This window comes from Aspergillus melleus, assembly GCF_016097325.1.
Source record: "Aspergillus melleus strain CBS 546.65 chromosome Unknown contig2, whole genome shotgun sequence".
NCBI lineage: Eukaryota > Fungi > Ascomycota > Eurotiomycetes > Eurotiales > Aspergillaceae > Aspergillus > Aspergillus melleus.
Genome location: NW_025763371.1, coordinates 3,229,679 through 3,245,709, shown reverse-complemented (window position 1 = coordinate 3,245,709; position 16,031 = coordinate 3,229,679). Strand labels below are relative to the sequence as shown.

Here is a 16,031-nt window from a genome sequence, read left to right as displayed (position 1 = left end):
GGAGCTTGCAGTTCTCGCTCAGGCCTTCATTCGACAGACCCAGAACCCTTTCGTCGTCACCCTGTATCCGCCCTCTGTGCGCCGAGTTTAATTCCAGCCTAGTCACGTTTGATCATCGAGCACCGAAAACAACACCTCCCCTTTTACTTCCGTCGGGTTATCCCGCTCCTCTCGAGACCGCGCTTCCGCTCGTTCGCCGGCAATTCCTCCGAGTCCCTACCCAGGATCATCTCGCCGTCCGTGGCAATCCCAGCCGACAGTGTCGGGCGTCGGTGTTCTGATAGATTGAATGAAGTTCAATTTCGCGGGTAGCTCATGAGTTAACGCTTCGTTGTCGAACATATAACCGAGAAAATGGGTTCGTGTATGAGTTCAGAGTCGTCGGAGTATTCGGAGCAACGAAAGAAGAGTCAAGCGATCGATCGCAGGCTAGATGAGGACTCCAGGAAGTTGCGGAGAGAATGTAAAATCTTGTTGCTTGGTACGTTGGCGGTTTCCTTGAACTTGGTGTCTCCCTTTGATCTGACAGGTGTTATTTTTGCTGGGCGCTACTAGGGTCTGGAGAAAGCGGCAAATCAACGATCGTCAAACAGATGAAAATCATTCATCAAAATGGTTATACAGTGGAGGAACTGGCTTTGTATCGTTTAACGGTATACAAGAACCTGATGGATTGCGTCAAGTCGCTCATCGGAGCCTACCACCAGTTCAATCTCGAACCAACAAGCCAGAAGGTCCGAGATTATATCCAGTATCTTTCCGATTACAACATCGACCCAGATCCGAACACGGCGTTAGAGCCTAAGGTCGGAGATGCGATAACCTATATATGGAGCGACCCGTGTACCTCGGTAGCTCTGGAACATCAAAACGAGTTCTATCTGATGGACTCCGCGCCATAGTAAGCAATGGAGGCATCCGGATCGCGTTCACGGGCTGTGTGCTAACGGGGGCTTCTTGGCAGCTTTTTCGAAGAGGCAAAACGGATCGCATCCGCGGACTACATACCCAATGTGAACGATGTGCTTCGTGCAAGAACGAAGACCACGGGTATATACGAAACTAGGTTTTCCATGGGTCAACTTAGTATACAGTATGTGGGATGCCTTCTGCAGAAAACCTTGATGCTTACATCCTCGGCAGCATGTTCGACGTGGGCGGTCAGCGCAGCGAGCGAAAGAAGTGGATTCACTGTTTTGAAAATGTTACATCGATTATTTTCTGCGTGGCATTGAGTGAATATGACCAAGTATTGCTGGAAGAAAGCAACCAGGTAAGTGTGGCTAGAATCGGTCGGCAGCACGTGCCCAGCTAATCCATCGCAAAGAATCGGATGATGGAGAGCCTGGTACTTTTTGATTCCGTCGTTAATTCTCGGTGGTTTATGCGAACGAGTATCATTCTCTTCCTAAACAAAGTCGATCTTTTCCGACAAAAGCTTCCCCGTTCACCTCTGAGCACCTACTTTCCGGATTACTCCGGTGGCAACGACGTCAATCGCGCTGCCAAATATCTTCTATGGAGGTTCAATCAGGTCAATCGAGCGCACCTGAATCTCTACCCTCAGTAAGTTTTGGCCCCCGATCAACATGACCCTCGTTTATCAGATGTCAGGAACTAACATTAATTTACCTGCAGTCTGACGCAGGCAACCGACACCACGAATATTCGCCTAGTTTTCGCGGCTGTCAAAGAAACGATCCTACAGAATGCCCTGAAGGACTCGGGTATCTTATAGAGACGGCGCGGGTCCGTCGATTCGGAACATCTGTCTACGCTTTCATGGCAAGGTCGTCGACAACCAAGCCTGCCACGCTCTGATCACGGTTTTACGTTCTTTCCTATTAATTACCATTACTTGGCTTCGTTTCCTCTGTTTCTGATTTTCTTCGCCAAATACTCTCTTATGTTCAGTGGATAGGCATCGGCGTTGCGGTGCTAATCCTATCTCAGTTCAACATGTTAAGGCGCTGGGTTGGGCCATATCGGGATCACTGTGGCTATGTGTTCCTTATCCCACATTGTTTTTGAGGTTTTGTTTCTCTTTCTGGCGGGAATGTTTGGGGGTTATCATTCTTCTTTGTTTTATTTTAATCGCATTGGCACCGATTGGCTTATCTATCCACCTTCCCCTTCCCTTTCCCGCTTTTCTTTGGCGTGGGATTTTATGAGCATGTTGTTGTGAAAAGTTCTATTGCCCTCTGCACACTTTTTGCATATAGCCCGTGCGAGGTTTTTGTTTTCTTTCCTCTTTCGATATCCTTTCCTATGCGCAACAGGGACGTTGTCCTGTGTTAGCTTGCTTGGCTTCCTGTCTTGCTTCCGATGTTCTACCTTTTACTTTCGCATTTCTTGGTGGTCTCTCTCATTTTTGACAATTGCTTGTGATTCCTGCGACTTATACCATTCAATGTTAGCGTGTTCTTTTCCACCGAATGTGTTACTTGTCATATCTTTTCTGCGACTTTATCCTCTGACTTCCTTGTCTTCTAAACAGCATACATGGCCTTTGGAAACAGGTCGAGAGGCCGGCTTCGACGAGGTCTTTCTTAACTAATTAAACAGCTACAATGAGAGTGTATGAATGTTGAGTTCCAGATCCTCCCATTCTGCCCCCGGCATATGATCGTCGGGCGGGGCAGCATGATTGGGCGATGTAGATGTGCTTTGCTTCTTAGCTTGGGCATATAAAAGACACGAACGGTTTCCAGAAATAGCTATATTACTGTTGGTTGGTTATTGGTGAGATAGAGAGGACAAAAGAAAAGCCAAAAAGAAATGGTAACTCCGATACGGGGAATCGAACCCCGAGCTGCCGCGGATCTTTGGACTTTCAGTACTTGAAAGGCGGCGATGTTAGCCGTTACACCATATCGGATGAATTGATGAAAGGTTTGCACAATTTTAGGTATAGGAGGACACCAGACAGTCATGATGTATCTGAATTCTGATTTCCCCTAGTATAAACTATGAGCATGATGAACCCGTTCTACGAGTAGTTACACATCTGCCCACTAATTTATCATTTACACATACTGGTCATAGGGCATCAGTGGGTTTCCAACCCAGAACAACCGAACATTCTTTCGGGACCTCTTCTCCCTTCACATTCACGTGGACCCGGTACCCATCCTTATACTAGACACTACTCCTGTCCAACGCACCGGGCAGTTTCAGGACCAACCCTAGCTACATTACAGGGTGTGGGTATCTGCTGAAACCACGGCGGCTACTTCATCTCGAGTTCACATGTTTTGGAGTCAAGGCAGGGTCCGGCGCATTTATCGGATTTGTGATGGCCTCAGTTTCGATCTTCGGGTCATTGTTGTTCACTCGCTTTTCTTGCGCACGTATATCTATGTGGATCTTTGGGGGACCGCTATATTGAGAACCACGGGAAGCCGTCTTCTGCTACGGAGTACTGCGGTGTGTAATCGATTATCTGGATTGACGATCAGTTACGCATGCCGTGGACGGGGACCAGGAATATATCACGGGAACCGAACTGTACCTACCGGACAAGATAATCAAGTGTCCCGGGTAAACCAAGGCAAGACCAGAAATCCAAGGCGTGGACTCAATCAAGCACAGGGAATATTTACCACCGGCAGTCGCTGCAATTCTGCACACAGCAAGGGGTCGAGATATATTTTCAACTGTACTAGGCCTGGGACGAAGGGCTGTCATACATTTGGACTCAGGCCTTGGATCTATACCGGTGCATGGCTTCTGCTAATCTTGGCCAGGGGAGGGAGGTAGGATTTTAAACTTGAGAGGTTCGTAGACAGCCGAGAGGATATGGAAGACACATGAGAGTGAAAAACAGGAGAGCAGAAAAAAGACACATTTAAAAAAAAACTAAGTATCTTTATGGTGGGTGTGGATGATAATGGAAGAAAAAAAGACAAAAGAAATGACTCCGATACGGGGAATCGAACCCCGAGCTGCCGCGGATCTTTGCTTCCAGTTTATGAAAGGCGGCGATGTTAGCCGTTACACCATATCGGATTGACTGTGGAAATTGGACTAGAACTTGACGTCATGTGCTACAGTGCCATAAATACCTCGACAGGAATCGTAGTCTCATCGATGGCGCCGAATCCCCTCCTTGTCAAGGCCTCACTACTCACTAGTTCCATTGATCGATGATCAATTCCACAACGCTACAACCACGGACACTGGTAAGACATGCAGATGGCATTGCGGGGCAGAGGAGCTTTGACGATGGAAAAGTCACTGAGCTGCAGCGACCACGGAGGGCTGCGGCGAGCGAGTATTGGTGGGCGCCAGACTTCATGTACTGCACGGACGGCAGCAGCGGTTGATCGGAGATCGCATGATATGATTGATGTCCATCTCAATTGAAGTGCGGAGTTGCAAATCCCTTTTTCTTCCCCCCCCCCCCCCCCCGCTTCGTGTCCATCCGGAGCATCCTGAGCATCCTGAGCATCCTGAGAGCTCTGACGCTGACGGAGCCCGATATCTTCTGCTCCCTGGCGACATCAGGCAATAAAACAGGAATCCTGGTATCTTGTCGGCCACTTATCAGATCACGTAACGGCCCTAGTACTTTCAGTCAGTCGCGATGGGCAGATCGCCCAGCGTCGACCGGGGTCTAGAAACCTGACGTCTGGGGCTTGCTTTAGCTCCTCAACGTCCGTCTTTGTCATTGTTTTCTCTTCTCGCAAACCCCGCCCAGTGCACGACCTCCTTCCATGTCACGGGAGGGGCGTTTGTTATATAATGTCGCTCGTCCACCAGGTCTCCTTCCCCTCTTTCCTTCGTTGTCGCGACACCGGGAGGAGCCTTCCTTGACTTCCCTCCCCCTCCGTATTGTTATCATCTTCCCCCAGGATCGTTTCATTGCTTTGCTACAACCAGACCCCCAGTGTTTATCCCGTTAGACTTCAATCATTCCGTCGAATCATACATACATACAAGCATCTGTCTTTCCATTCCATATCATTACATCCTTCACATCTTTCCAGCCACGTCCACCACCATGACCGAGGAACGCCGTGAGAGAAGACCCTCCGTCGGTGCTCCTGTCTCCGAGCTCCAGGGTCCTATTGGCCCTGGCTTCAGTCGTCCCAAGCACAAGAGAACTTATACTGGCTTTGGACCGGCTGAGACCAAGAGCGTCGAGGCCAGTATCCCCGAGCCATTGCGAGAATTGTGAGTTCACCATCCTGCACACGTCGCGACAATCCCTTGCTCCGAAAGACAATCAGGATCCTTGCGACCCTAGCTGACCTGAAGTCGCACAAAGATGGAGAAATTACGTAGGTCGACGCCAAAGCGTAACCCAGCCCCGTTGGGGATCGCGATACTGACGAGAACACAACCTGCTAGTCTGTCCGAGGCTTTACCAGCAAGGAGGAGTTTGAGGTATGCGATCTGAACCGGGCCCGATGGTTAGGCTGCTAATGGTTACACTAGAAAGAACTGGTTCGCCATGTCGAGACTACGCTGGCTCGGTCTCTGTACAACTGTGATGAGCTGTATGTCCTGTCTCTGCTCATGAACCAAGCAAGGGTCTAACGTACGTCCAGTGCCGCATACTCAGGAACTGCACTTGCCTTCCGAGACCGCTTGATTATCGACTGGAATAAGACCCAGCAGCGCCAGTCCTTCGCAGACCAGAAGAGGGTGTACTGTAGGTGGTTCCGTAGACAACTCTACGACAGCAGAGTATTGCAAGCAATATCGCTGACTAGATCCCCAGACCTCTCGCTCGAATTCCTGATGGGCAGGGCACTGGACAATGCTATGCTTAACGTTGAAAAGAAGGACATTGCCAGAGGTCAAATCTGCCCAAAGGCCCAATTAGCGGACCACGATGACTGACAAAGCAAATAGATGGCTTGAAGGACCTCGGTTTCCGCATCGAAGACATTATCAACCAGGAACATGACGCCGCTTTGGGAAACGGCGGCTTAGGTCGCTTGGCAGCATGCTTTCTCGACAGTCTCGCGACGCTGAACTACCCGGCGTGGGGCTATGGCTTGCGTTACCGCTACGGAATATTCAAACAAGAGATCGTGAACGGTTACCAGGTCGAGATCCCAGATTACTGGCTTGATTTCAACCCGTGGGAGTTTCCTCGACATGAGATCACGGTGGACATTCAGTTTTACGGCTGGGTGAGGAAGTACGAGGAGAATGGGAAAACCGTCCACTCGTGGCAAGATGGTGAAATTGTCCAAGCCATTGCCTACGACATGCCCATCCCTGGCTATAGCACCAGCACTACGAACAACCTTCGGCTCTGGTCTAGCAAGGCCAGCAGCGGGGAGTTTGATTTCCAAAAGTTCAACGCTGGCGACTACGAGAGTGCAGTGGCTGAACAGCAGCGCGCAGATACCATCTCGGCCGTTCTGTACCCGAACGACAACCTTGAAAGAGGTAAAGAGCTCAGACTGAAACAACAATACTTCTGGTGCGCTGCTTCGTTGCATGACATTGTTCGGCGATTTAAGAAAACCCAGAGGCCATGGAGCGACTTTGCCGATCAAATTGCCATCCAGCTCAACGACACCCATCCAACGCTAGCCATAGTGGAGTTGCAGCGTATCTTGATTGACCAGGAGGGTCTTGAATGGGATGAGGCCTGGAACATCGTGACTAGCACGTTTGGCTATACCAACCATACAGTCTTGCCCGAGGCATTGGAGAAATGGTCTGTCCCATTGATGCAGAACCTCCTCCCGCGACACATGCAGATAATCTTCGATATTAACCTATACTTCCTTCACTCCGTGGAGAAGAGGTTCCCCGAAGACCGGGACTTGCTCTCTCGTGTTTCAATTATCGAAGAGTCGCACCCAAAAATGGTCCGCATGGCCTACATAGCCATCATTGGCTCCCACAAGGTCAACGGAGTGGCGGAATTGCACTCCGACCTACTCAAGACCACGCTTTTCAAAGACTTCGTCGAAATCTATGGCCCCGACAAGTTCACTAATGTCACCAACGGAATCACTCCTCGCCGTTGGCTACACCAGGCCAACCCGCGGCTTTCGGAGCTAATCGCTTCAAAGCTTGGTGGACGTGAGTTCTTGACCGACCTGACGCTGCTCGACAAACTGGAAGCGTTCGTCGATGACAAGGAATTCCGTAAGGAATGGGAGGAGATCAAGACGGCCAACAAGATTCGTCTTGCCAAACACATCAAAGACACTACCGGCTACAGCGTCAACCCGACTGCCTTGTTTGACATCCAAGTGAAGCGTATCCATGAGTATAAGCGCCAACAGCTGAACATTTTCGGGGTGATTCATAGATACCTGACGATCAAGGCCATGTCACCCGAGGAAAAGAAGCAGGTCTTACCTCGAGTATCCATCATCGGTGGAAAGGCGGCCCCGGGTTATTGGATGGCCAAGACGGTGATTCATCTTGTCAATAACGTGGCTTCCGTCGTGAACAACGACCCGGATATTGGTGATCTCTTGAAGGTGATCTTTGTTCAAGACTATAACGTTAGCAAAGCCGAGTTGATTTGCCCCGCCTCGGACATTAGTGAGCACATCTCGACAGCCGGTACCGAGGGCAGCGGAACGAGCAACATGAAGTTTGTCTTGAATGGCGGCTTGATCATTGGAACCTGCGACGGTGCTAATGTATGCCTGCTCCTTCTCCTTTTTACATGAGCATGCAACAACTGACACGACTGTACAGATCGAGATCACCCGTGAGATCGGCGAGCAGAACATCTTCTTGTTCGGAAACCTTGCAGAGGACGTCGAGGAGCTGCGCCACCGACATCTGTACGGCGATTTCCAGCTCGATTCCCATCTCGCCAAGGTCTTTGATGCCATCCGAAGCGGCACGTTTGGAGACCCCAACGACTTCTCCGCGCTCATTGCATCAATCGCAGAGCATGGTGATTATTACCTGGTCTCCGACGATTTCAACTCGTACATTACCACACAGAAGATGGTAGACGAGGCATTCAAAGACCGAGATGAGTGGCTTGCTAAATCCATCACCAGCGTCGCTCGCATGGGCTTCTTCTCCACAGATCGTGTGATCAACGAATATGCGGACAGCATCTGGAACGTGGAGCCTCTGGCTGTGAAAGATTAGAACACCTGCAATCCTTGCATACAGCATTCTAGTCTGTCCTTTCAATTTTTTGGGGAACGTCCTTCACTTGTTCTGAATTATCGAGCATGCACTCACTTTCGCGTCATAGCATGTGGCAGATGGTTTTGACGATCGAGCCATCGCATCATCAGACTCAATGACCCGTAACGCAATCAAGTATTTTTTGTTCTACTCTAATTCCGACACCCAACAGTAATCATATTGTAAAGGCAGAAGAAGTATCTATGTGACTATCAACAACCCTCAGATAAATGCCAAAACCACGCTGAAATACATGTAATCGTAGAATAGCCAAAACAGCACAGAAAGAAGAACAAGGAAGAAGAACTAACACCTATACATATATGATAGATTCTTGTCCAGGACCATACCCAGCTTTCTAGAGCCCAAAAACAAAGAAAAATCCAGAAAAAGGAATAAATCGGTTTATCTATTTGGTTCCAAATTCAGGAAGCACTTAGTTCGGTTACACGTTTCCGTAGCTCCGGGACGGCGCGGAGGTGAAGGTCCAGTTCTTCCTTTTCACTGTGGTTGAGGTTGTTTGTTAGCATGTGATATTTGGCAAAGCGTAGTAAGTAGTAAGTAGTTCAGGTAAGGCATATGGAAGGTAGAGGGGGTGTGTGGGTGGGGAAGAGACGTACTCTTCTAACTTTAATCTTCGTTCCCAATCCAGTCCGGTAAAGATATAGCTGCCCTGGCCGTCAAACTGAAGGATCTTCTGATGATACTTCCAGAGACTGCGACGGTGGGAGACGGTCATCAAGGTGGTGCCGAGCTTCTTGGCAGTCTCGTACATGACGCGTTCGATCTCCAAGGTGACGGAGGAGGTGCACTCGTCGAGGATGGCGAATTTGGGCCGGTGGTAGAAGAGCCGCGCCATGGCAATGCGCTGCTGCAGGCCGCCCGAGAGCACGTCGCGCCATTCCTCCTCGGCGTCCCAGCCGTCGGGCCGGTCAACGACCGAGGCGATTTCGACGATGGAGAGGATCTCGTAGAGGTCGGCGTCCGTGATGCCCTTGGCGCGCATCTCGCGGAGTCCGTCCGGGTAGATGACCTGCTGGCGCAGGGTGCCGCGGGACAGGTACGGTCGCTGCGGGATGTAGAAGATTTCGTCGAACCGGGGCTTCTTGACGGTGCCGCCGTACACGGGCCAGAGGCCACCGAGGATACGGAAGAGGGATGATTTACCGCAGCCGTTGGGGCCGACGATGAGAAGGTGGTCGCCGGGGTGGACGGTGAAGGAGAGTTTGCGGACGAGGACGTCGCCGTTGGGGGAGACGATCGGGACGTCGGTGAATTCGATGGAGTCGCTCTCCTCGATGGCGCCGCGGCCGGAGAGAACGGCGGCGTTCTCTTCGGTAGAGGCGGACGAGACGAGTTTCTTTTCGAAGCGCCCGGCGAGGAGGTCGTCCATGACCTCCATGAGGGATGAGACGCGGGCTGTGTGGCCTGCGAGTTCGGAGATTTCTTTGTAGGAGAACATCAAGCGACCAAAGGCGTCGGATGACGAGAGGAGCATTCTTCTGTTTGTAACAAAACCTGTAGGATCGGGTTAATTCTCAAGGTCCGTGATAGGATTGACGGGCTACTTGGACTGAGGAGCCACTCACTTTCCGTTCGATCACCCATGGTCTGGCTGACTTGGCCGGGGATTTTGACGAAAACGGGTACACTGCACAGGATCAAGCCAAGAGCGCCCCAGAAGTATTTGATGACGAAGTCCTCCATGAAGCCATGGTATAATCGTCTCCGCAGAATGCGATTCACATGCTTGATCAGCGTGAAATAGCCCTTGTCGAGTGTGTCCTTCTCCGCTTCATGACCGTGGTAGAGGGCTACCTCCTCGCTATAGTCTATTAGTCTTGAATGGAGGAACCGGAATTCTCCCTCCAGACGGGCTTCGTCAGCCACATATCGGCCGAACGGGGGTGTCAGTGCACGCATGACATTGGCCGACAGTTGGACTAAAAGACCCATAATGAACAAGCCTTCGCTGCCCACGCTTTTGGAAAGAGAGTAATTATAGATGGCCATGTCGAGAACGGGTTTGGCCAGATTAGAGTAGAGCTCTGCCAGGCTGTCGGAGAATCGAGACACGTCCACCGTGATGAGTTGATCGGGATTCTTGACTCGGTCGTCTAAAGCCGAGATCGCATAGAACGTCATGTTGGTAAGGTATTTGTCATGAATGTGGTCCGTGAGTCGCTTGCGATAGCTAAGGGCAAGTCTGCATTGGTGGTAAGACAGCTGGAAATCGGGTTAGCACGAGGTTAATTCATCCCATACAAACCAAGCCAGGCCACGACTCTGACATACCATGGAATTCGTGAAAGTCGCAGGAACTGCAACGATCATCCACCATACTAGTCCCAGCAGGAAATCTTTCCCCCGTCCCCGTACCAAATTACTGACGAGCCTGCCATCTAGTTCGGCCACGTATAGACTGAGAACCGTCCGAAGCACCAGGAACACACTGTGACCAATCAACAATCGGAACTCCTTGCTCCGCCAGCCAGGAATCACGATCTTGAGCAAGCGAAGAAGATTCCGGAAGAACTCGCGATTGACCCCGACCTTTTTCCGCGGTCGCTCCTCTGCATCGTCGAGACTGTTGGTGCCTGGTCGTTTCCGTAATTCCACCTGGTGCCGAGAAGCGGCTTTCTGTTCAGAGATGGCGTTATGGATGCGCTTGGCTAGGGACGCGAAAAAGGCCACGTAGGCGGCGCGAGTAATCCCAACCCGATGGCGAAGGTACAGAGATGTTAAGCTAGAGAGGGCTTGGCGGATCGAGCGCTCGGGGGGAAGGAGTTTGGACTGAGCGGCCATCACGACGGCAGGTTTAAGGACCGCGCATAGAAGACAGAAAAGCGATCTTAACCAGAATCAACGAAGGGCCCCATGACCGGAGAGACACGGCACAAGAGGGGATGTGATAGAACGGCGATGGCGAAGAGAGGAGGTGGAGAGGTTAAGGATGGAGGGAAGTAGGAGGAGGAGAGAGGAGGGCGATGACATGGGGGGAAATGCCAAGTGCGCGTTAACATGTGAACGTCTCCCCGGCTTTCTGGGGAACGCGAGGGAGCCGAGGATGAAGACTGACTAAGTGGATCTCCCGCCAGGTGGATCTTCTCCCTGTTTCTACTTCAAAAGTCATACTTCTGACTTCATAGTTCGTACATCATTAGGTATAGCTTACAACATGGTAGAAATCCGTCGAAGAAAGAAAGAAGAAAATAATATGTACAGATTGGTAAATTGACCCGGGAGACTTCTCTCTCGCCCGAGCAAAACAACAACAGAAGCATTCGACTGCGAAACTAGCGTAGATTACAAATGGAAATAAGATCAAGGTCACGCCGGTCGCTCCCTGACGGACGATAGAAGAAGTATTACATGACAAAACAAGTGGACCAGCAAGGCAATAGTCGCTGGAGTGATTTTCCCTCTCATGATGATGACCCCTCTGGTGCAGCTTCATGGCCGGGCATCGGAGAGGCGGTTCTTTTCCCGCTGTTGATCTGAGCAGCAATCTGGCTCTGTTTGAATTTCTCAAAGGCCTCAGTATCTTGCCTCTGGATAGCCCACAGCTCATCCACGGTCGAGCCAAGCTCCCCGAAAGCCTTGTCCGCTCCGACGCTCTCGAAATGGGATCGGGCCTGGTCTTCATGCAGGCGATCGAGCTTCTCGCGAAGGGCAGACACGTGGGAATCATTGGAAAGGCAGGAATCTTCGTCTGCTGGATCCCAATTTGGACTGAGGAATCCGCGCCGAATATTTTGTCCAAGACGGTGTGCATGACCTTCCTCGGACGTCAACGCCCGCGAATGGAAAGATGTGATCGAACTGGACCGAGAGAGTCGGACGGCATATTGATCCGTGTCCTCGTCATCGACGGCAGTTTCATCGGTCGAATTGGCGAAGGGTGGGATGCCAGGAACAAGTGGCCCATTCCCGCCATCGCCGGAGTTTTGAGAGCTTGTTCCTGCGTTGACAGATATGACAGGCTGCGGGACAATGCGCGTCTCTGGGTATTCATCCTCAAATCTCTGGATCATCCTGTGCAACGTAAAGTCAAGGAACTGAAGACGTCCTGTTGCCAAAGTTGTTAGCACCACATCGAAGCCTAGACGGGATTCTGCAAGGGAAAGCTTACTGTAGTTAGCATCGTTCCCGGCTCTGTCTTCACGAACAAGAGCCGATTGGATCCTAGTCCGAATATTACGAGCCGAATCCAGTAGATTCTTGGACATGTCGCGAGGACGCTTGGTCATGTAGGGCCTGGACTTTCTGTGTCTAGGCGTCGTCGTACCACTAGGAGGACCGGACTGATCTCCTGGCAAATGATTATCCAGATTTCCGAGACATACACCGAGAGCTTTGACGACACCCGTGCCTCCAATAACGTAGTCCTCATCAGGAGCGGGTTCGTCGTCCTCCTCACAAGGCTCATCCCCACCATTGATTCCGACAATATGCTGTAGAATCTCTGGCACCGGTACCGCGTCCCGTGTCGCCGAGGGGTCGGCCGGTTCAGAAAGTTCCGCTTCGAGAGCACCCCGTTCCAAGTTCTGAAGGCAGTAAGCCACGATCTGGGATGCGAGAGCCTTGACAACTTCGTTGTTCTCTGCGCTGGGCACTTCGATATCAACTGCTATGATGGACCGCGACACCCGCACCGCTGCCATTAGGGAAGCGTATACCGCACAAGCTTCCTCCTGGCTAGCGGGGTCGGTCGCAGCGGCCAGTGATGCGATCGATGGGTTCTCCAAGATATTCAAGTGGCATAGGCTAGGACACTCCGGAAGCACCTCTGCAAGAGCGATGGCATGGTCCGCAGAAATGTTCACGTCAGCCAAGTGAATGCGTTTAAGTGAAGGCATCTTCGGCAGAAAACGCCTGAATGTTGCTAGTGCATCTGGCTGCCTCGAAAAAAGCTCCGGATTATGGGAGAAATCAATGAACCGGAGATCGGAGAGGCGGGTCAATCCTTGGAATAGTGGGTAGATGGCGGATGGTGTTAAGGCACAATCTGCCAGACTGAGCGCGTACAGTGGCTGGCCTTTCTCAATGGCGGAAGTAATCAAATCTAAATGATCACAGATGGGGTTTCCACCCAAGTCCAAGCCCTCGCATTTTCCTGATTTAAAGCAGCGAACGATATGCTGCAAGCCCTCCCTTGTTAGTTCGTTGTTGGCAAAGCCAAGCCTTCTCAAGCCAACGGTCGTGGCTGCGTCGCAAATCTTCTTGACCCCCTCTGTGGTCGGTTTACATTCGCTCATCAACAATTCTTCCAAATGATCACCGCCAAAGCGTTCAGAAAGTGATTGGGCAAACGTAGCTGCAATATCAAGGGATTTATCGGTAGGGCTAGCGTCGTTGAGCGTAGCAGGCGATTTTGGAAAGGGAATGCCCGACAAGTCAATAGCCTTCAAAGATTTTGAGAGGTGAATAAAGAGACAGATGTGGCGCCATCCTTCTTTGCCAATTTTGGGGTTGTCCTTCAGAGATAATTTCTCCACAACGCTGAACCGCTCCTGCCTCCCTAAAGTTTGAGGGTCTGATTTTCGGACTCGCCTGCGCCTGTTTTTCATGTGTTCGGCAGATTTCGTCGAGAGAAGGGCAGCAAGGATTGCCCGCACCGAGTCATCTGTCAAGGCACACTTATCAAGGATAAGTTTTCGAACTGGAACGACAGCCAGCCAGTCACTGAAGGTGGCAGTATCCTGGGAGGTCATGGGAAAGTTGGTCAAGTCAAGAACACCAACGGTGCCTGGAGACTCTGCAAGCGTAGAGGATGGCGAAGATATCTCGTCGACAATTCTCTTCAAGACCGGCGTCTCCCGTAGTTGGCAGCAACGTCGATAAATTCGAACCGGATCGGTTGTAGGATGACTCTGTGCTTTAGCGCGCGAGACGCCGGGTACGGGTGGTCGAGTGTCATCTTCGTCATCAGCAGTCAGCTGCATCGGTATTGAGCCGTTCGCCTCTGCTTGTCTCCGTTTTCGTTCTCTTCGTTCTCTTCTTTCCTCCTCAGACCGCTTCTTTTTCTCCTGCTTTCGAGTAGGTTCCTTGCCTTCCCCTGCTGGTTTGGCTTCGTTCTGGGAATTTTCTGATACGGATGCGGCTTTGGAGGGACTGGAGCTATTATCTGAACTTTGCTTATCCTTTTCGACTGCTGCTGCCTGCGGATGTTTCAGAGCAGAAGCCTCGTCTCGTTCCTTGGATTTCGAGTTTGATCTCTTGACTTTATGGCCATTTGATTCGGGAACTGTCCGCCGCTTGCTGCTCGCAGGGGGGCTTTCTTCATCGGACTCTCGACGAGAGATTCCAGCAATCTCGACATCGACCGAAAAGGCAACACGTCGTAGTTTGGCCTGGTTTAGATCCGGAATTTTGCAGCGGTCTCGGTCCTGGTCAAGGTTCATCACGCGGCGCTCACAAACAGTGCCGTTTTGAGTCGACCGCCCCGATCCACCAGCGCCAACCGAGAGCTTCCGAAACGCATTGTGAAGGAAAGAAGGCCCTTTAGGCGAGGTCGAAGCAACAGAGTTATAATCATCCTTCTTCTCGTCCTCCTTTTCTCTGGGGGAATAAGCGGCACCAAACGGATTGTGCATATCGAGTTTTGAGGCCGGCGAGCTTGTCTTGGGGCTGGGTTGTGCCCTGAAACTCGACTGCGACGGAGGCGTCGACCCCGAAGAGAACTTGGAGCTTAGACTCGAGATCCATGAGTTCCTCCTCCCGACAATCGGCTTCGGCGCACTCTTTTGAGGGGCCGGCGTCGTTCCGGCACTTTTCCCATCGGCCGGCTTGTCATCGGATTTCGCATCATTTTCCGCCTGAGAGGTAGATTTAGTTTCCGTCGTCGGTGCCGGCTGTGCTTGAGGAGGTTGCGCGGGTCTTCGATCGACAGAGGTTGTCCTCTCCGGTTTCGATTTCGATGCGACGGAGGTCTCGCAGTCGACATTCGGCCGGTCGCTAACGACAGAGGATGCTGACTTGCACCGGGACAAGTTATCTGGGGTTCGATTAGAGTCACGCTCATCGACGTACACACAAGGGCGTACTGCAAGCCAGTCAGCGACCGAGGGCGACGCTCACCTTTCTGCGTGTGATGAAGCCAGCTGACATCCACGGTTTCAACTCCCTCCATGATGAACATCGAGGCTACCGGCCAGCTGGAGCTAGAATTTCTGAGGATGGCCGAGGGTACAGGGAAAGTATATGATGAAGTATATAGTATGCGAATGTGGAATGACGGTTGCCCTCATGTACAGCGCATTCTCCGGGTGACGTGTAGGGCTATGCTCTGTGAAATCGATGGCGAGATGATGTCAAGACGATCGTACGATGGATGTTCCAAGAAAAAGCGATAAGATGCGTTTCTCTCCGGCGAAGGATTACAAACACTCCAGGTAGGACTGTTCCATTACGGCATGGCGGCGGAGCATGCTGGACATGATGTGTATGGAAGAGAACAGTGGCGACGGAGATGGAGCGTAGGTAATGCTGGAAAATTCGAGAAAAGGGATCGAGACAACTAAGGGGGGAGAAAAGGGGTGGGAGGGAAAGGGAAATGAAGGGCAAGAAAGAAAGCGTTGAGAAGAGACCGACGAGGCGACTTCGGAGATAGAGAGGGAGAGGGAGGATTAGATCATAACGGGTAGTACGGTCAAGTACGGGAAAGGGAGGGAATTCCTGGTGGAGACTGGAAGCAGGTGACCGTCGTAATTGAGTACGGAGTAATTTTAATAACTTAATACGGTGGACTTCCGGACGGAGTAGGTGGACATGCTACAGACTACAGTACATGTAGTCATGTATGTACATTTGGTGTAGCTACCTACGGTGTACAGTCCTAAGGTCCAAGGTACACCTCTACATCGGCCACTCCCCCTATTCTTCCGCAAAGGTCGGCGGTG

At 51.3% G+C, this 16,031-nt stretch overlaps 5 protein-coding genes and 2 non-coding genes across 7 annotated transcripts; 3 read left to right on the top strand and 4 right to left on the bottom strand.

The window, feature by feature from the left end:
• Positions 1 to 593: 593 nt before the first annotated feature.
• On the top strand, positions 594 to 902 carry gna3_2 (G protein alpha subunit; the record flags this gene model as incomplete). Its single annotated transcript, XM_046085596.1, has 1 exon — positions 594 to 902. The coding sequence occupies one exon, from the start codon at positions 594 to 596 to the stop codon at positions 900 to 902; it is 309 nt and encodes a 102-aa protein (XP_045941559.1).
• A 242-nt stretch (positions 903 to 1,144) lies between these two features.
• Positions 1,145 to 1,738, top strand: gna3_1 (guanine nucleotide-binding protein subunit alpha; the record flags this gene model as incomplete). Its single annotated transcript, XM_046085595.1, has 3 exons — positions 1,145 to 1,273; positions 1,328 to 1,566; positions 1,639 to 1,738. The coding sequence occupies 3 exons, from the start codon at positions 1,145 to 1,147 to the stop codon at positions 1,736 to 1,738; spliced, it is 468 nt and encodes a 155-aa protein (XP_045941558.1).
• Positions 1,739 to 2,785: 1,047 nt separating this feature from the next.
• LDX57_003946 lies at positions 2,786 to 2,878 on the bottom strand. Its single transcript has one exon. It is a non-coding gene; the product is annotated as a tRNA-Glu (tRNA).
• A 1,039-nt stretch (positions 2,879 to 3,917) lies between these two features.
• LDX57_003945 lies at positions 3,918 to 4,008 on the bottom strand. Its single transcript has one exon. It is a non-coding gene; the product is annotated as a tRNA-Glu (tRNA).
• Positions 4,009 to 5,552: 1,544 nt separating this feature from the next.
• Positions 5,553 to 8,274, top strand: glpV (glycogen phosphorylase). Its single transcript, XM_046085594.1, has 4 exons — positions 5,553 to 5,656; positions 5,726 to 5,803; positions 5,860 to 7,622; positions 7,681 to 8,274. Exons 2-4 carry the CDS (start codon positions 5,746 to 5,748, stop codon positions 8,086 to 8,088), a joined length of 2,229 nt encoding a protein of 742 aa, XP_045941557.1. The 5' UTR covers positions 5,553 to 5,656; positions 5,726 to 5,745; the 3' UTR covers positions 8,089 to 8,274.
• Positions 8,275 to 8,555: 281 nt separating this feature from the next.
• Positions 8,556 to 10,935, bottom strand: PXA2 (ATP-binding cassette long-chain fatty acid transporter PXA2; the record flags this gene model as incomplete). The annotated part of the gene is made up of 4 exons (XM_046085593.1): positions 8,556 to 8,634; positions 8,751 to 9,648; positions 9,720 to 10,356; positions 10,426 to 10,935. The coding sequence occupies 4 exons, from the start codon at positions 10,933 to 10,935 to the stop codon at positions 8,556 to 8,558; spliced, it is 2,124 nt and encodes a 707-aa protein (XP_045941556.1).
• Positions 10,936 to 11,212: 277 nt separating this feature from the next.
• Positions 11,213 to 15,862, bottom strand: MHP1 (putative cell wall biogenesis protein Mhp1). The gene is made up of 2 exons (XM_046085592.1): positions 15,211 to 15,862; positions 11,213 to 15,127 (listed from the first exon to the last, which is right to left on the bottom strand). Exons 1-2 carry the CDS (start codon positions 15,269 to 15,271, stop codon positions 11,556 to 11,558), a joined length of 3,633 nt encoding a protein of 1,210 aa, XP_045941555.1. The 5' UTR covers positions 15,272 to 15,862; the 3' UTR covers positions 11,213 to 11,555.
• Between the last annotated feature and the right edge of the window lie 169 nt (positions 15,863 to 16,031).

Excerpts from the sequence above, each read along its gene's own strand:
- MHP1 (XM_046085592.1), bottom strand. The coding sequence starts at position 15,271 with ATGTTCATCATGGAGGGAGTTGAAACCGTGGATGTCAGCTGGCTTCAT. Across the intron at positions 15,128-15,210 it reads GCTTCATCACACGCAGAAAG|ATAACTTGTCCCGGTGCAAG; the intron begins GTGAGCGTCGCC and ends ATCGAACCCCAG.
- glpV (XM_046085594.1), top strand. The coding sequence starts at position 5,746 with ATGGGCAGGGCACTGGACAATGCTATGCTTAACGTTGAAAAGAAGGAC. Across the intron at positions 5,804-5,859 it reads AAAGAAGGACATTGCCAGAG|ATGGCTTGAAGGACCTCGGT; the intron begins GTCAAATCTGCC and ends CAAAGCAAATAG. Across the intron at positions 7,623-7,680 it reads GAACCTGCGACGGTGCTAAT|ATCGAGATCACCCGTGAGAT; the intron begins GTATGCCTGCTC and ends ACGACTGTACAG.